At 41.3% G+C, this 20,178-nt stretch overlaps 1 protein-coding gene across 1 annotated transcript in view; it reads right to left on the reverse strand.

The window, feature by feature from the left end:
- Cacna2d3 (calcium voltage-gated channel auxiliary subunit alpha2delta 3) overlaps window positions 1-20,178 on the reverse strand; it is a 929,381-nt gene that overhangs the window by 174,738 nt on the left and 734,465 nt on the right. Inside the window, exons 18-25 of the mRNA XM_048355814.1 lie at window positions 14,303-14,374; window positions 13,985-14,046; window positions 12,590-12,657; window positions 8,456-8,501; window positions 8,205-8,302; window positions 5,369-5,462; window positions 2,468-2,563; window positions 12-133 (exon numbers count right to left, since the gene is read on the reverse strand). Coding sequence (XP_048211771.1) covers window positions 12-133; window positions 2,468-2,563; window positions 5,369-5,462; window positions 8,205-8,302; window positions 8,456-8,501; window positions 12,590-12,657; window positions 13,985-14,046; window positions 14,303-14,374 — 658 coding nt within the window. The remainder of the gene's footprint in view (window positions 1-11; window positions 134-2,467; window positions 2,564-5,368; window positions 5,463-8,204; window positions 8,303-8,455; window positions 8,502-12,589; window positions 12,658-13,984; window positions 14,047-14,302; window positions 14,375-20,178) is intronic.

Raw genomic sequence — 20,178 nt, forward strand, 5'->3', positions numbered from 1 at the left:
AGGACACGCACCTGTACTGAAAGGGATTGAGTAGACGAAGCTCCCCGGGATCTGCTCAGCAGCCCTTCGGTACCAGAGAGGGAAATGGTCTGCATTAAAAATATTTTCTTTGTCTCCAGCTTTGAGGAAGTCCCTGGAAATGAATAAGCAGAGCACTATATTAATCAAGGTCAAAGTGGACATAGGACATCTAACAATCTTTGTCAGGATAAAGCAGGGCTGGCTTTTAGAAACCCAATGTCTCTTTTTCAGCACTGAGGGGACCTGAGTCAACATTGAACATCCAATGTTACTCCAAAGCATGTTGGGAGAGCTCTTGCAGACAGTCTCTGAGGGGAAAAACGATCTGCCCCAGTGTACCTAGCTAACTAATTGGAACAAGCATAAATGTAGCAAAGCAGGCCATGACAAAGTGCCTCCGTATGAACCAGTAATGTGAGTTTCCAGGAGACAGATGACATATTCATCCACTCAGTCAGTCAGTGAGCACATGTTATGGATTGCAGCAATGCGACAGGGAAAGAACTCAGTTGTAGGGAATTTTCCTCACATGGTGTTCCTGTCTTAATTATTTGAGCTTCACATAAACCAAAGAATATGGTGACCCTCATTTTGCAGGTGTTAGAGAGGGCATATAAATGTATATCCTAGCAGCCTCATGTGCAGTCCTGTTATCTTTTAAATTCATAACAATAATGCAGATATTAGACTCAAAAAAGCCATGTTTTGTTGTTGCTTGCCTGTTCTTATTTGCTTGTTGTAACCTCAATATTAGCAACAACCTTCCCCTTGGACATGTGAAGATCCATTGTTTGGATCCTAACAGGAGAAGGCATCCTGCACCTCAGTACTTCTAGACCTTCCTATGAACTTGCTCTCTGGAGAAAGGCTTTTGTGGGGGTAAAAGGCTAAAAAGGGCTTTAAAATTCAAGTTGCAGGGGCTGGGGATGTGGCTTAGTGGTAGAGTGCTTGCCTAGCATGCATGAAGCCCTGGGTTTGATTCCTCAGCCCCACATATACAGAAAAAGCTGGAAGTATTGCTGTGGTTCAAGTAGTAGAGTGCTAGCCTTGAGCAAAAGGAGGCCAGGGACAATCAATGCTCAGGCCCTGAGTTCAAGCTCCAGGACTGGAAAAAAAAAATCAACTTGCAACAGCAGTGAATTTCATTCAGAACAAATGTGAGATACTCAGAGAAGAAAAAGAATTGCGAATTCAAAGACAGTGTCTAAAGCCACTTTAAAAATCTATCTGTCAGGGCTGGGAGTGTGACTTAGTGGTAGAGTGTTGGCCTAGCATGCACAAAGCCCTGGGTTCTATTCCTCAGCATCACATAAACAGAAAAAACTGGAAGTAGCACTGTGGCTCAAGTGGTAGAGTGCTAGCCTTGAGCAAAAAGAAGCCAGGGGCAGTGCTCAAGCCCTGAGTCCAAGTCCCAGGACTGGCAAAAAAAAAAAAAAAAAAGTCTATCCATTTGTCATCTACCAGACTTGGTTTAGGGAGGTTCTCTGGTTAGCATAAGGGCTTCATCTAACAGGCCAGTAACATCATTAAATTGGGACTTGAAGGGAGGTTACACCTCCTCTTTGGACATTCCCTTAGATCAACCCTTTTTAAGTTGGCAGCCAGCTTGTGTATTGGTTATTCACTTCTGGTATCCTGAAGTCAGGAAACATGATGTTTCCTGATAAACTTTAAAGTCACACACTCAGTTGCAAATACACATTTCAAAATCTTAGACTCCATTTGTCTTTGACCTAATAATGCCTGTGTGTCAAGGGAAAAAAAGGGAGAAAATTTATTAATGGGCTCAGAAAATACTTGATACTATGAACAGCTCTGCTGAAACACCTATCCGATGAGTAAAGGGCCTGTGGCTTCTTGAAGATTCAAGGCTGAGCAGTGATGGCATAAGCAGGCAGGTGCTGGACTCAGTCACTCTTAGCCCCTGTTGCTCAGGGATCCTTGCCAACCACTCCACCTCCAGACAGCCCTCCCCTCTATGATTGGGGTCCTGCAGTCCCTCAAGCTAAGCACAGAGGCACAGAGGTTTATTAAAATGTAAACAAACAAATAAACAGCAATTCTGAGACCCAGGCAGGAATTCCTGGGCACAGCTGCAGAACAGCTGAAAGCCCAGAGCCCTGGGTTGGGAGCCCAGAGCTTCCTCCCTCTGGCGGCCCCCACCCCAACAGCCCCATCATCTCCCAGGCTCTGAAATGACTCACCAGGCAGGAGAGGCCTCCAGGATGGTGGACAGAAGCCAACAAGTGTGAGTAACAAAGGGTTGTGAATGGGCCAGCAGGCAGGTGAGTGCATGTGTTGGGGCCCCCATGGTAGAACAGAGGAAAAATCTCAGCAGGTTTAGGGTGGCCTGAATTTTGTTTCTGCCAGTGGTAAAATAAGCTTCCCTTTGAATTTTCCATGTCAGGAGCTCACTGGGCCCCTAAAGAGGAGAGCTCCTACTTACTGGTTGGTGAGCTGCTCAGCGCCAACGAACAGATTGATTCTTGAAAGACCGGTGCGAGTACCGAGGAAAGCGACCTCTACGCCCTTGTCAGAATTCCTGAAATAGAACAGCAGACAAGAGGGAGATGCTGCAAGATGGTAAGCAGATAATGGATTTTGCATTTCAAGACTCACAGAATGTTTTACAAAACAGTAGCTTTGAAGCTTGAACTTTAAAAGAAATTGTAAACTGACACACACATACATGTACACGCACACTCAACACACACACAGAACACATAGGCACACATATAACATTCAGGCATGCACATGCACACCAAGCTCAGCAAGCAACCTTCCTCTTCTCCCTGGACAATAAGTTCCATGGTGATACTTGGAGGAAAACATGAAGAACATCTTGCCAACAAAAGCATCATGAGAAAACTTTACTTTCAATACATGCATTTTATCTCAAGGATCTGCAAGCAAATTCAGAAACAGTAGGCTGAGGATGAAGGACTTTGAGAAAAGATAGGAGTCCATAGAGATAACTTTACTTCTCAATTCCACCAAGTATACTCTAGGCCTTGAGACTGTAAGTAGACACTGCGGTGAGGGGAAAATCCTCTAAACCAAGTTTGCAGCATCCAGCAGCCTGGAGTTCTACACAGCTGGAACAGGATCTGACTTCCACACAGTTGTGGGGAGACTAACATAAATACTGCCAAAACACAAGCTTCATTTTCACCTTATTTAAAGAATAATTCCTTGGGGGCAACCCTGTAGAGTGCCATGTACAGGAACTCTAAGGATAGCCTTCACAAGGAAAATGCTTTTAAAACTTACTAACATAATGTTGTTTTAATTTTCAAGGCAATTCTGTATTTGAACATGTTCTTTAGAAGATTTTTCTCCCATGTATAGAGCAAATGAGTTTCTCCACAAACACAATTTTATCTTACACTGAAGTATGAAGAGAATGCCCATTTTTGTGCTTACTTCTCTATCCTTGATGTTAATAGCAATTTGATCTGAAGCACTATCCATGTCATCCTCAAAATAAAATGGTTTGGTTATTGGCCTTTGGCAGTACTCACAGTGGTCAATATGACCTTTAAGTATGTGAAGGTGAATAAAAAACAACAGGATGCATTTGGCTCTGCTTATAGCCTACATCAAATTGGAAAGTCAACTGTCCGATCTGTTACAGATGTGGACTACAAAGCAAGCCACCATTTTAGAAATCTCAAGCATGTGTTAGGGATGAATTGGCAATCTTGCTCAAGATATTGAGTTTCATGAGAGCCTAAAAGAACTATATTCATATTCATGAGAGAAAGAAATCCCAGGAAATGCTTTGATGATCCCCAGTCTCCCAGGGGAGAAGGTCCATGTAGGTAAAAAGGATTTTTAAAAATATAATGAACATGCAGTCTCCCTTTGGCACTCCAGACCACGATAAACTGCCCACAAGACGTCTCCACTGGGCAAACCTGCAGTCATCATAGGCTTCGGTCTCTACAAGGGACTGTGGCCATGCCCAGTCCCAACCTTGCTTTTCTTTGTGTCTCCTATTCTAGGAGAGGATACCATTTTCCCTGGTGCTTGATATGCAAATGTGAACATGAACCTGAAAGTTCAGCCCCTCTGTCCTTATACCACAAACTCATCAACAGGTCTCAGAGTCTTACCTTCAAAGCAGGCCACATGTGAACCTCTTGGTCCAAGTGGAAAATCCCTTGGAATGTACTAGAAGCCTCTACTGCTATTCTTAACCAATTATACTCTTCTTCATACAGAAGTTAGAAAGAATTTTTTTTAGCAAATGTGGTTATATTCCTTCCTGTTCCACAAATGTCATCTTCAGTTGTCTAAGTATACAACATAAATTAACTGGACTCCTGAGGTTCTGAGCCACCTGACATCTCTTTTGCACCCTCATCTTCTGACATTATTTAGCCTGACTTCAATCTTTCAACTAAGTTGACAGTCTTTAAATGTCAATGTGAGCTTTCTCCATTCAGGGTTTTTGCATGTGCTATTCCGTCTTCCTAGAATGTATGACAACATTAGATGTTGTAATAGTTTTATATGCTTTCAATTTTCCTTCAGAGTAGTTATCAACATTTTTAATAATACAGTACACTGCATACCACAGGTACTGGATAGCAAGTCCTCCATCTGAACTCTATTTCATCAGCATGCAATTCAGTGCACATAACAAGTGAATGAGTAAATGAATACAGAGAAGAAAGAATACAAGAACAGAATGATTCATAGACAAGAAGAAAGGAAGATAAGACAAATCACATAACTAATGAAGAATAGTAGAAAGAATTAGATATTGTACCATTTAAGGTATAAAGTAAAAAATGATTTTCCTCCTATTTTTAAAAGCCTACTCACATTAATAGTAAAATTAATTTTAAAAAAATAAGCTGCTAGTCTCTGACATCAACTACAACTGACTTCCCCCTCTCTTATCATCCACTTAAGAAATAAAAGCACAAGACTGTATCTGACACTGCTGAGATACCTCACATCAGGGTCCTACTCACAATTTCACCTGGCTCCATCCCAAGTTCTCTCCAGTCTGTAATGTCTGTAAGGCCAAGGGAGCAGTGGCAAGGCAGGAAACGGAATGCTGCTTCCGCCTCCCTCCCTCTCTCGGAAGTGTCACCCTACCTCCACATACTGAATTTCATGTAATGTTAAAACTCAAGCAAATTACATGTCAAGCCCAGGAGCCTGCCATTCAAGCCCGCACCACTAATCTGCTCTAGCTCTTGTGGTTTGGAGCTTAGGGGAAAATTAAAGAACTTTAACACCAGGCTCCTAAAACAGTTTAGTTCTTTAAACCATAACCATATTTTGGAGCCTTGGTGCGGAAATGGCCATGAAGGGGACACGTGCAACCACTTACTCAGATTTGTTGAGGGCGAGGCTGGTCCAATACGCTTCGATGGGGGCACTCACCACAGCATCAAAAAGGACTTCTTGGATCAATTCCTTGTCACCTGTTGGGAAGGATAGAAGACAAGCTGCTTTGGCCTGCCCCCAAAAAGGAGCTTGAGAGGCACTCTCCAGGCTTAGTTTGCAGTATCTGCAGGATACTTTCTCATACTGTGTGTTGCTTTATGAGTTAACCTCCCACTGGCCAAAAATATAAAACAGTCTGACATCTGATATGCCGGTAATACCAGGGCCCTCAGCATTTGGACTAGACAGAAGTAAATGGAGAGACTCAGGCCTCTTACTCTCACACTTTGCTTCCCTGCTGTCTCTCCCCATCTCATAGCTTATACCAAGCACTAGTATGCTGATGCCAGAGCTGGAGAGCGGAAGCCAATACTCTATTGGGAAATTGGCTCTGGTAATGATCATTGCTGTCCTCTTTGAAAACCTGCACTTCTCCAGCACTCTGTTCTCAGTGAAATTACAATATGGTTGATGACTGTGGGGACTTTCAGCCTGTGATTCCTTCCATTTATTTTTCATTTTAAGGGAGGTATCTGTCCCTATTTAAAAGAATGGTGGGTAGAGCTTTGTAGAAGAGGCCAAGAAATGAGCAGAAGATCATGAATCTGGGAGAAGTTTTAAGGGCCCTCCAGTGGGCACCTCGTCATAACCTGGGGCAGGCCAGCCCTCACTTTTGGCCAAGGACAAAAATAACAAAAGAGTGGTCTTGAAAAGCAAAAACTAGAAGTGTCTTCATTTATATCAAAGAGACAATGGGTAAGTTAAGGTACGGTTAAAGAATGGAATTCTATGTAGTAATGCAAACAAATAAATGGACCTAAGGGATTAACATGGGTTGTATGTGTTATCACACGTAGTGATTCATATAACATACAATATATTATATATACAGATTGAACATACCTTATCTAAGATGATTAGGACCTGAAGTATTTCAGAACCTAGAGTTTCAGGGCATGGGAATGTTTGCCTATATAAAATGAGATATCTTGAGGATATGACACATGTATAAACAAAATTCATTTGGAAAATACACATGAATACCATACACATAGCCCAAAAGTAAATTTATGTAATATTATTATTAACTAATTTTGTTCGTGAAACAAGGTTTCATGATATGGAATTTTCCACCAATCAAAATGTTTTAGATTTGGAGTATTTCGGATTTTTGAATTAGGGATGTTCAATGTGTATATAAAGTTACCATATAAAATAATGAAAGTAATGGTACATAGTTTTATGTATTATACTAAAAGTGCATGAGAATGATAAATGGACACAGGCTGGTCATTCTCTATGGGAGGAAAGTGAAACAGGACAAGGATTTCAATATTCCCTATAAGTTTTGGCTCCTTAAAGAGTGCTTGAGCCAGCCCTATAATCCTAGCTACTCATGATAATGAGATATGAGGTTTGAAGTTCAAAGCCAGCAGAGGCAGGAAAGTCCACGAGGCTCTTATCTCCAGTTAACCACCAAAGAACCAGAAGTGGAGTTGTGTGTTCAAGTGGTAGAGTGCTAGCCTTGAGCAAAAGAGCTCAGGGACAATTCCCAGGAACTGAGTTTAAGCCCTAGCACCAGCACTCTCCCCACCACCCCCCAAAAAAGGACCTAAAGCAAATCTGGCAAAATATTACAAAGCCAAATGTTAACTAAAGGAAGTTGAATGATAACATAAAAATTGCTTCTCATATTATCTCCATAATTGAGATAATCTGTTCCTTAAAATACATCATGAAAATTTCAAAGACAAAGAACAATTGGACTCAGAGGATGAACATCTGATCTTTTCCCTACCAGTGCATATCTGCAAAGTAAATCCATACATGAAGCTGTCAGTTAGCAGCTGGGTAATCTCCTTACACTTTCCTTGAGATGGCTGCGATTACTCCATAAGATAACACATGTCAAGCACTTTGCCCATCATCGAGAAGTGATGCTCATTAGTAGGAGAAGCAGGTGCTGTGATTATTTTTGATGAATTTCTCTTTCTTAAATTGAAGCTACTGGAACCATCTCTTGATATGAGAGGATTTCCTCCTTCTTTAGGGAGAATCCAGACCAGCTGGAACTACCTCTAGCTTAGACATTAGTCAACTTATTCACTGAATGCTTTCAGATAATGCCTGGTAGAAGAGGCAGAATATAAGCTACCATGAGAAATGACTCCTCTCTCAGAGAATTAGAAAACCTAGGTTTATGGACTTGCATGAAATAGTTCCTTTCCCACTCTACACTATTTTTCTGGTGATAATGGGACTTGATCATGGAGCATCACACTTGATAGGCAAGTAAGTCCTCTACCATTTGATCCATGTCCTCAGTCCAGCTTTGTTTTAGTTTATTTTTTGATTCGGTCTTATCCTCTAGTCCAAGATGTGCCTCAGACAACAATCTTCTTATCTCCACTTCTTGAGTAGCTGATATTGCAGTCACGAATCAACATGCTGACCCTGAGAAAATCCTTTTTCCAGTTTCAGTTTCTCATTTGTAAAATAAGGGAGCTGGATAAGCAAATATCTGCGGTCTCTCCCCAGTTGTTACACCCTATTTAGCTGCTTAAGTAGATGGCTTAGTAGAAAAACAAATCCAATGTAATGGGTTAAAATGGTGATTGGGAATTCTGGGTTTGGTGACTCACATTTGTCTCCAAAAATCAGATGGTTGACTGGGGTTAGCCTCAGCCAAACAAAGCTTCTCTTGATAACAAAGGCACAAACATAAAGTTTGGAGTTGACCTTCCCCACCATGCAAAGCATGCCTCTGAGAGGGCACTTACATTGCAGTAGAGGCTCTTTGCCCTTGAGGTAGAGCTTAATAGCTTCTAGTTGAGACAGGTGACGGTGCTCAGGGTGCAGGTCAGTGTTGCAGTAAGACCTAGCCCATGGGAAAAAAGCATATAAATAGATGTATTTTCTTCTTTTGCATTTGAACCAGGAAAACAAGCAAATAGGGTACAAGAACACAAGCAATGAGAAACCAAAGTTGGCTACAGATATTGCTGGCCATGTTGGCCTGGTCAGTTCTTACCATTCATCTGCCAACGACACATCAGGGTGCTCTAAGTCATGCAGGCCTGGAGATTAAGGAGAAGAGGTCCATGAATAACCACTTCCTCGCCCACCTTTGTTTCAAGTATTTTAGGGTAGAACTGTGGGGTGAGTTCACAGTATATATCAACCCCAAAAGAACTTGCCTGGGGATCAGGAACTTCAGAAGAATGGAGCAAATCCTTTGTCTAGTTGTCTCTGCCCTCATCTTCACTCACTACAATGGCACTACCACCACCTTCCTGGCTATATATCCCAGACAGAAATTCTAACTCCATGGGGCTAAGAAACACGTTAGTACTGAAGCAGACAGCTCAACAGGACAGTTAGAAAAACTGGCTCTGGATCCCTGTGTAGTCCTAGCACTGGACTAGGCCACAAAACTCCATGCAATGTTACCAGGTTACTTTACTTCTCTAAATATTGGTTGCTTCCTGTGCAAAACAGAAATGATAATAGTCCCTAAGTGATGGATAGTTGTGAGGTGAAATTATAGGTTGAATGATACAAAATTGTCAATACTCAACTGTTTCTGACCAGCAAAAATTGCTAGTTCTTACAGGTTCCTAAGTAAGTAAATCATCAGTCTAGTCTAGGAAGGTAACAAGGGGAGCTGGAGTTTTGGGGGAATTAGGAAGTTTTTAACAGAATGCTCCAGACTGTCTTAACTCTGTGATATGGTTTGTTCTTCAAAGGCGCCTGTGCTGGAAGCTTAGTTCTCATGTAATGATATTTAAAATAAATGGATCTTTAAGGTGTGGGGCTTAGTGGAAGGTGATGAGATCGTTTAGCACCAGATACAGAAGGGATTCACATACTTCTCACAGAACTGGGTTAGTTTCTACTAACCCATGCTAGTATGTTGTCATAAAAGAATCAGCCTAGCTGGGCACTGCTGGCTTATACCTGTAATCCTGGCTATCCAAGAAGCTGAGATCTGAGGATCATGGTTCGAAGCCAACCAGGCATGAAAGTTCATCAGACTCTTACCTCCAATTAATCACCAGAAAAGCCCAAAAGTGGAGCAGTGGCTCAAAGTGGTAGAGTGCTAGTCTTGAGAAAAAAGCTCAGGGACAGTGCTCAGGGCCTAAGTTCAAGCCCTATGACTGGCAAAAATAAAATCAGCCTGGCTCTTCCCTGCTCTCTTGCTTCTTCACTTGTACAGATACCCCTACTGTGTATGGCTATTTCCCTTCTGATGTCTCTATCATGTTGGGAAGCAGGCAGAAGAACCTGGCCAGAGGCCAAATAAGTGGGCCAACCAACCTTGGACTTTTGGCCTCTCAAACTAAGAGCTAAATAAAACTCTTTATAAGATTCCTAGCCTCCCATATTCTATTACACAACACAAAACTGGATAGGACACACAGTGAAGCCACTCCCTCTCTTTCCTTGACTCTTCATGTGCCTTAATCAATGGGTTTTAGAGCAGACATGCACTTCTGAATGATGCCTTCATGAACTCTGATGATGATACAACTCATTTTAAAAGTCTTCTCCGAAACGACCAGTAGTATTTCACTGCACACAGGACTCCAATTTCCTCTTCAAATACGGATGTATAAAGCAAATACAGAAATATTGGATCTATCACATCTTTCTTGATTTTACATAGTCAAGTAGGGAATAAATTAGATTGAACATCAAGTTATTGCATCTGCTAGTTGAATGACCTTAGGAATGAACTGAAGTTATATCAACCATGTGAAACAGAAAAAAAATTGTATATCTACTAGTTAGATATGACTATAATCAGCCTTAAAACAATCTAGCTATCCATGTATCCTTTCTGCCTTTTCTCTTCCTCCTTCCCTCCTGTTCTCCACTTTTATCTTCCTTCCTCCCTCCCTCTCTCCCTTCCTTCCTTCCTTCCTTCCTTCCTTCCTTCCTTCCTTCCTTCCTTCCTTCCTTCCTTCCTTCCTTCCTTCCTTCCTTCCTTCCTTCCTTCCTTCTCTCAGTATTTTTGCCAAGCATATGCTATGTGCCAGGTATTCTATGCCAAAGAATTTGGCAGTGAACAAAACATAAACCCCTGTTTTGGTGATGTTTAATTTTTGGTGACTGAAAAGAGAGCAGCAGATCAGCTTGAAACTGAAATATATAGCATATCACTCAGTGGTGAGGGCTGTGACAGAAAAGAGGGCAGAGAATGAGGAAAGCGTAATAGATTTCATCAGTTTCATTTCACCGAGAAAGTGACTTTTCACCAAAAACTTAAAAGAGGCAAGGGAAAGTCATGCAGGTGGCAAAGAGAGTGCTCAATATAGAAGTAGTAAGTGCAAAGGCCCAGGTGTGGGCCTCCCCATAATACTGAGTCAAGGATGCCAATTATATTTAATTTTCTACATTCAGTTCAGTCAACTTTTATCCACAAAGCCCTCTCAGGAAAAATGTTACAGGAAATACAGATGAGTTCCTAAGGGTAGAGCTTTCTTTAAAAAAATGTTTCTATGAGTTTCTTGGCACCAAAAGCACTTAATTGTGCTCTCTTTTGCCTCTGGTTTTGATTCTTTGGACAAAATTCGAATCTACTGATGACTGACACTACTTATAAAACCTCTAACAGGTTTTGTGTACAGTACATATAAAAGATACAAAGGAGAGTCAGAAGAGACACAGCCACAGTAATGACTTCTTATGCTTTGGAGCAGTCTACCTATTCACCATCTTGACAGTATCTGGCATTGGCAAAGCACTTGGAAAATCCCCACATTTTGCAGGGGTGCATTCCTTACCATAAAACCTATACAAGTGTTGCTGCAATCCCCAAAGAACTCTTTCCTTCTCCAAGAACATAGAAGAAAAAGAAGCATGCTGTGGCTCTTAGAGACGGCAAGACCCTGAACCAGTTAGCCTAAGGGGATGCAGCTTTTCTGGACTCTATTACTCAGTGAAGTTGGCAAGATTGTAAGTCCTTTTATTTGCAGAAGACCAACAGAGAGAGGAAGATCTGACCTCATTTGTGTGGATAACCAGACATTTTCCCCCTTGCTGAGGATTTAACTAATTTCTTACATGGTGATTATAGTTAGCTCTGAAATTCTCTATGACTGTTTTGCCTAACAGCTGGAGAACATACAGGGAGAAGATAGTAACCAAAAAATACCCAAAAGACAATGCAAAACAACTGTGTGGAGAGATTAGAAGGGGAGACAGAGAGGAATAGGTCTATGTTTTGCAATCAAGTGAAAGGAACAGACATATGAGATATAGGGGTCCATTAATCCATCTATTGTTCTGACCCTGAGTCTTTCTCCACTTGATTTTCGATGGCTTAGGAAATAATTTTCTTGTATTAAGGGCTCTGAAATTCATAGAGGCCCAGAAAATTTTAGGAGTTAAAGCATGATCTCTGAGAACACTTCCTATAGAGTATCTTCTTTAAGTCACAAGTTTCCTGCATTCTCTCATGACAGAAAAGAGAGAGCACATGATTGGCTCTTGGGTAGGCATAGGGAAAGTTTTACCCCATTCACATCTCTTTTTCTCTCTCAGTCTCTTGGAAGACAAAACCCACACCTCTGAGACAGGGGAGAGACAGTCAGCCATTCATGGAACATGGAATCTCAGGAGCCATAGTTCTCATGATTGGAGGGAGCCATGAGTAGTCCACTTTGGGAAGTTTACTACATTCATTGGCAAACAGATCTAACCAACTAAAACTTGGCTTATAATTAACTTCTTTTTCTTCATTATCCCTGTCTGTGACAGCTAGAAATAGTCCTAATCTGGTCTAACTCCTTCTCTGTGAAGATGGAAAGCCTAGAGGCTGAGCTGGACTGCCTTAAGGTCACTCTGGGAGTAGATGCCCTCCAAGACCAAGGCCATCCCTCCAGGTGTGCTTATGACACTGAGAAAGACTGAAATAGTGAACTGCAGGGATGAAAAAGATAGTATGAGTGAGACCATTTCCTCTTTCTGACCTGTGCCTCAACAACTCTGTGGATAAATCCAGGATATAAATAAATCAGAACAATGGCTACAAGAAAAGGTAACAGCAAGTGGTCAGTTGATGGAGTCAGGTGCCCAAGGCTCTAGCTAGAGGGTCTTCAGAGCTGGTTCCAGAACTTCATCTCAATGATAAAAGATGAGTGGAGCCATGGCCACACCTTACCTTCTTCAATGGTCACGTTCCCTCGGAAGAAATATTTCCCATGGCCTCTGGAGAGCGCCACACCTAAACTGTGCAGAGAAACAAAGCAGATCTTGAAGTCCATGGCATTGACAGGAATAGACTGGTGGGTTAACATTTTTATTTTCCATTTTCACATTTCCATTTCATGTTCTGTAAACAATTTTTCCAACAGTTTACTTTTAAAACCTCACTGATTATAGTGGGTGTTGGTTTCTCTTAGGTTCAAGCAGCAGCTTCAAAGTCAGTTCTGATTGGAAATGCCAGCAGCAATTGGCTGCTCTTGTGTTTTCAAGACTTGTGGCAAACAGCTTGGTCCTTCAGTGTGCCCTTCCCTTGGATGCCTTCCCAGGGGCCACACACCCCTCTCCTTGCTACTGCCTTACACACCTCTGCCCTGCTAGCTAGAGATGGGTCTTTTCAGACCCCAAAGATTGAGATGAGGGAAAATGGACCAGTTCCTCAAAGGCAAAAATAACAACTTCTACTCAAGTGCAGCCACAGTACTCTGTGGTGGGCTGAGATTAAGATTTCTCCCAAGTCTTAATCAGTCTCCCACACGCACTGGCATGATGTAAGCTCCTGTCTGCTTTGGCCTGAGAAAGAGACTAGACTTTAAAGGCAGGCTCTTCATTTGGCAAACCCACTTACTAGTGTTTCATGTGTGTGCCTTAATTGTTCTCAGTTCCAAATGTACTCTGCCCATGATCCCAGGCAGTGTGTATGACAGAGATACTAGACTTTATTTTTTCAGTTAAATCTATACTTAGGAAACTCTCTCCTTAGTTCTGGGAAATACCAGTTCAGAAACATGAAGCAGCCCTGCTGAAGTCCTTTTTAACAAATAATAGCAGCCAAATTTAGAACACTACATACACATTTGAAAGCAAGCAATTGAGGCAAAACCATTGTTTAGGACTATAACAAAGAGACAATAGGATTCAGAGGGAGACAAGTACAGGACAGCTCAGAGAGGTAGAAACAGAGTAACATGTGGATATGAAATGCTGCCTCCAAGTTTGAAGGATTGTGTTCTGGTCATGAAATAAAAAGGTGAAATGGATCTTGGGGGACAGTAAGTTAGATGGTTAAGGACCCTACAAACCCACCTTTGGTGGGAACCCCTTAGCTTTTTAGTTGGTAATGAGATGCAAAGCTATGACAAATTGAGGGAGTTCCCCTAGGTGGGCCTGAACCATCTTCCCCCTTCTAGAAAACAGACAAAGGCAGCCTGGAAAAAGCCCCTTCCTCACTCTTTCCAGCCTTTTGGCAGGGTGTTTGTTATCTTCAGATGACGAGCTCTGAGAGCCTCAGCAGCTTTTGTACAAACACACTGATGGGTCGGATGGAATGTCCATGTATTATGGTCAGCTCTACCTGAAAGGAGTACCCTTGATGTCTGTATAATAGTAGTCATTTGTCATCACCAAAACCCGTTTCTAGATTGAAAACAAAAAGTCATAGAGAAAAGAAAACATGGTTAGTCTGCTAGGTGACGTTTTCAGAAATCAATAAAAATAAATGGACACACTGTGATCAGGTTAACAGCACTACATGAATCTTGCTTGAGATAAGTACAGACAAGAGAAAAATGATCTCAGCGAAAGATATTTATTCCAGATAGAGCTTTCGAAGCTAATTTTTCACAGTGGTTTGTTTTAAATTAAGCGGCAAGAATGTTTGAGAAAAATATACCCCTTTGTCCACTGTCTTCTTCACCTCCATGGAAAACTTCCCTGTCTTTCTATTCACCATGGCGTTTCTTAACTGAAACGAGAAAAGGAAATGTGGGTGTTAGTTTATCTCTGCATGACAATGCTATCTGGGCACCTTGCATCTCTACATGGGAGCATGTTTGGTGGCCTGTGCAAAAGCAAGAGGCCCTCGGAACCTGAGTGCTTTGGCAAGGGAGGAAGCATGGCACAGAACTGTACAAATAGCTGCCACAGAATGAATGCTTGCTCTTTAAATAAAGAATACGGTTATTCTTGTTTTATAAGAATACACTCCCCTTCTCTGACAAGAGGATAGAGGTAAACAACTATACAGAAATGACTTTTGCATTTGACTGGAGGTGCTTGTACAAACCTCAGTACAACAACAAAAATGCCTGTACCATGTTGAGGAATCTTTTTTTTTTTTTTTTTTTTTTTTGCCAGTCCTGGGCCTTGGACTCAGGGCCTGAGCACTGTCCCTCGCTTCCTTTTGCTCAAGGCTAGCACTCTGCCACTTTGAGCCACAGCGCCACTTCTGGCCGTTTTCTGTATATGTGGTGCTGGGGAATTGAACCCAGGGCCTCATGTATACGAGGCAAGCTCTCTTGCCACTAGGCCATATCCCCAGCCCATGTTGAGGAATCTTGAGATTCAAAAAAGTGTTCCTAGATATCCACTAAGATACTCAAGAATCAAGAACGTGTCCAGGAAAAAGTAACATTTTCATAAGGGTACTTTTGATTCATCATGAAGAAATCATTTTCTTTTTACAAGATCAAGTTAAAGATCTTTCCCCACACAGTAGTGTTAGTTGTTTTTGTGTGTGTGTGTGTGTTTTTTTTTTAAGAGGCCAACTGTTTGGGTGACTGAGATTCGCTTGCTTTGTGTAGCATGAATCATCTTCAAACACTCAATGGGAAATCTCAAGCCAACTAATGGCCTTGTTGACAAGACATTGAACAGGGGCGACCCTGTCTCTCAATTTTGGAAGTCCCATCTAGGCCTAGTGAGGCCAGCTCTCCTCCCCAGCCCTGGCTGACCTCGATTCATTATGTGTGGCCTCTGCAAATGCTGAAGAGGACAGCAGATGTGGCGATGAAGGACATGCTATCCTGGATACTAAGGACACAACAGGAAGGCGATTTAGCAGAGCAGGAGCCAATGCTCACATGCCACAACTTGTCAGGAAAGGCTCTGTCCTGGACCAGGCCTTGGCTTGTTAAATCCATTCCACTCTTTGCTCTTTTGAGGTGTATGAGCAATCTTGGGCCATAGAAAACTGCAGTGATTGCAAGCAACCTAAATTTGATTCAGGGCTGCCTAGATTTGGGTTCACATTCCCATCTTTTGCAAAAGAGTAAGAACATAATTTTTTAGCTGGAGGCATGTATAAAATAAAACATATATTTTACTTTAGATATTTTCTAACAACACATAATGGGCATTTCTGGAAATATTTTCCTATTTTAACTTTTGTGGTTTTGGATGGGGAGAGCTGGCCCTAATTAAGTCTACTTTCTAACTTTTAAGAATGGCTCGATTTGTCTGTAACATGGTTTTCATTTTTCCTTTTTCTGGTGCCTGCCTAAAGCCATTTGAGACTTTCCCCTCTCACATTCCCCAGGCAAGTTGGAGATTAGGTCAGCTTCTCCTTGCCTCTCTGTAACCCCACTCTGCTTGTAGTAGCACAGCACAATCTGCACAGGCACATGAGGGCCCACGACTAGGGCCCTTGACACTTTCTGGAGGAAAAAAGCTAAGATAGTTAAAGCAGTCTTGCCCTTTTGAAAAATAATAATAAAAATAAATTTTACTTACTGAGTACCTAGCCGTGAGGCACGCTAGTAAACTTTAATGTAGAAATAAACTCTGAAAGCCAGAACTTTATGATCTTTGACAAATTTATTTGCCTTTTCTGAGTCTCAGTTTCTTTTTCTGCAAAATGATACTACTAATAATGTCCATCTCATAAAATTGCCATGAGGACTAAGTGGGTCAATGTTTAGTAAAATGCCTAGTATGTGCTAAGCAATCAACATGTGCTAGCCTTCCACCATGATCATCACTCCCATCAACATCACCACAATCACCATAAACATCTTTCTCTTCTTCCTCTTCATCATCATTCTCATAATTTTCATTTATTATCAAACACCTTTCAACAGCTTCAGGAATCAGGTTTCCAGGTCCAGATTCTTTGCACAGACCCAATGTTTTTCAAGGTTTTTGGACTATAAGCCACATGAGAAATGTATCTTACATGGAGAATGCCCCCAGCATCTCCTATCTCAGTAGATTCCATTGCTTTTCTCTGCTACTAAGGAACTACCAACTGGCTTTGGTGATTTCTTTCCTGGTTGAAAAGTTCTCTTCAGCAACTGTGACTTGGCACAGACTGAGAAGCTGGCAGCCAGGTAGGAATACTAATCCAGGCTCAAGCTTGCAAACTGACACATACCAGCTTCCTTTGACTTTCTTCTGTCCCTTTGTTTCCTCTCTCAATCTGACTGAAGATCCCAGGAACCTTGTCAGATGTGGTAAAACACCATGCTCATAAAATTCTTATGAAACTCACATTATTGATAGATATTAGTGACTGAGCTCTTACTATAATATGTATTAGTTACCAGTTGTAAACCTCAAAATTTCACTACCAGCCCTGTTTAAAAAGTGGAGAAACTGAATTTAAAAAACTTAAGAAAGATAACATAGTCTCTTTCTCAATCTCTCTCTCTCTCCTTCTGTCTCCCTTTTTCTCTCTCTGTCTCTCTCATGAGGCCAAGCTCTTAACCTCTATTTCCCAGTCCAGAAGAAAAAGTATGTGGGTTAAATTAAATATTTTAGCATTTATGTAAAACAATAGGTATTATTATGCCTTGGCATTTTAAAAATTAAAGTATGTTTTTTAATTGACCACTTTTATTTTTAGTGTATATTTATGATTATTTTCAAATAACTAAAAAAGAGGGCTTACAATTTGACATGCCCATGTATGTTTAAGATGCATCTTGATTACAGCCAGCCCTTGCATTGTCCCCTCCCTATACTATCTATACCTTTCCTACCAGTCTTATCAAGTTTCTTAGTTAGAATTTAATCACTTTTAATATGGTCTATAGTTCACTTCCTAGTAGTTTTTTTCCTTCAGCTACAAGTACTGGGATCTGGTGCCCATGGTTCTGTCTGTTACCAAAAAAGAGCAGATTTGGTCATTGTTTTCATAGGCCAGAACACTCTTGAAATATTCCTTTCTATGTTAAGAGATTGAGGCTCTAGAAGTGGATCAATATGCTCAGTCACATGACCAGGAGTAACACTGTCAGGTCTCTACTCAGAGGTCAGGAAAGTAAGATGGAAGGGGCTGCTCTGAATAGCCTTTAAACAGTACAAGAAATGTATCCAATGCCCAACGTATGATACTGTAACCTCTCTGTACATCAGTTTGATAATAAAAATTTGAGAAAAAAAAAAAAGACATGGTCTCAACAGAGGAAAAAAAAACATTTGGAAAATAAAAATAGTCTTGCAGAGAAGACTTCCAAACTCTTTTTGGTGTGCCCATGTGTTAACATATTATATAGACATTAACAATCACAGGCACAGATATTCAACTTGACACATATTCAAAGAAAGGCAAATAAGTGCACCAAGGACACATACATGATACCTTTCTTCTGCCCATAAGATGCCAAGCATCTACAAGTGTGATCTTACAACAGCTCTCACCACAATGTACATAAAAGGTAAAACATCTTCAAGGTGAAATAATCTCAATGCAGCAATCAGCCTCCCTGGTCTCTGGGAATTGCTCTGTGGGTTTAGTTCATATTTCCTTTAAGGAGACTCTGGGCCTTAATGACCAATCAAAGTACCTACCTTCCTAGCACCACAGCTGCAGGTAGGTGCTCTCTGTGAGCCTGCTGCTTTTACCTTCTGGGCACAAAACAGTAGAGGAGCCTCCCCCAGAGATCCAGTGACCAGCTTTGGGTATGTATGGAATTACATAATGAAAGCCCATTCTTTGAATGGTTGCTTTCTGTCCACATGAGAACAGTAGATTCATCCTCCCAATGTTGAGGCAGCTTGAATGTCCAAGCCCCTAGTGACATGCCATCAAGCCAAGCCCACAAAATAAAAGGGATGCAGTAAACAATTTGATCCACCATGAACACAGAACAGACACAAGGCACCTCCACTACATGTCCCCCCTTATGCATCTGCTTGGACTCTTAGGGTGAGCTATTCTTGCTTTGAGAGCCTAGGGCTCATGCATGCATAAGGTTCAGAGAAATGGGAGAGGATATAAAGGAGAAGAAAATACATGGTTGAAGGACTCAGAAATATGCTTCAGGCAAGACGCCATAAGGCTTGTGAAAGAAAGGGCTTTAGGGTAACTTTCTATGAGCGTCATTGTGGTAAGATGAAATGTGGACTGACTGGGGGCAGTAGGAAAAAAAAGCTTAGAATGTACTAGAAACAATTCTAGTTGGATTCAGTATAGATATGGGGCGGGGCAGAATTTATAGTACTGTGTGAACAAATACTCATTTAGTAGCTACTATGTGCAAGGTACTTCCAATGTCCTGTGTTCCTCAGAGAGAGATAACTTATGTGCCATGAGACACTTAAGTAGTCTTCAAGGACTCCTGGACTCCAGGTCTTTTTCCATGACACAGAGAGTGTCAAGAGCATGACTTTGCAGGAATCCACGTTGTATGCCTTTGGACCATTATTGCAGTTCTTTGCCTCAGTTTCCTTATTTGTAAAACATGAAAAACAATAACCCCACTTTATAGGATTTCTCTCTATGAGTCAGTTCACACAGAACACTCAGCTCAGTATAGACACAGAGCAAGGGTTCCATATATGGTAGTTATTCTTACTTATGATATGAGTTTTTTCTATATATAGAAATAATCATGTTCATGTGGACTAAATCATAATAGGAACAAAACAAACAAAAAATCATGCCTAATTCATTTAGCCATCTTCGAGAATTTCTAACCAAAGAATAAGCACTGTTTTTAAATGTAAATTTTCTTTTCCAGAGTTGATCCAGACTGGTATTCCTTACTGGATCTTGTGTGTCCCAGGTCCCTTGATGACATATGGGTCTCCCAGAGATCTGTCCTATTTGGTGCCTAACTCATCCCATGGACTGGGACAGAAGTCCTCCCCATCCTCGAGGGTCTGCCTTACTCTTTTCATTATTTCCATTTTAGTCAGTCTATCTTAATAGTAAATATAATCTTCCATCACTCTTGGATGTATACTAGGGTCTATGGTATAAATGTGGTCCTTAAATTCAACAAGAACCTAACTGTCTGTGAGAAGTAAGATTATCCTTCCAAGTTCTCTAAAGCTGAGTGGACTCAGTTACTTCTTCTCAGTGGCTTTGCTCACAGTCTTTCCCACCCCTTGATCTAAACCCTGACCTTTGCTACTATGGGCAAACCACTATAGACAGCCTATGAACAACCTTCCTGTGGATTCCAGAATCTACAGGAGAGAAATGATCTTCCTAAGTTAAACATGATAGTGAAGGAGTTTACATTTCAAAGCACTGGCTTGCAAGAGGACTAGACAAGAGACCCAAACAATGAGATAATCAGAGAATTTGTGTATGATGAGAACATTGGACTGGCTTGAGAAGTGGGAACTCTGAGGACAGACAGCCAGAAACCAGTCCAGTGGGTCAGATGAAACTGATGACCATACTCATGAGGCTTGAAATTTGATCCTGCACCTCTGATGAAAAAGCAAACTGGGATGAGGATATTCAAAGCATTTCCAAACCACGATCAATGAATCTCAGATCATTGAAAACTAGCAGGGACACAGAGGATGACTAGAATA

This window comes from Perognathus longimembris, chromosome 10, assembly GCF_023159225.1.
Source record: "Perognathus longimembris pacificus isolate PPM17 chromosome 10, ASM2315922v1, whole genome shotgun sequence".
Classification (NCBI taxonomy): domain Eukaryota; kingdom Metazoa; phylum Chordata; class Mammalia; order Rodentia; family Heteromyidae; genus Perognathus; species Perognathus longimembris.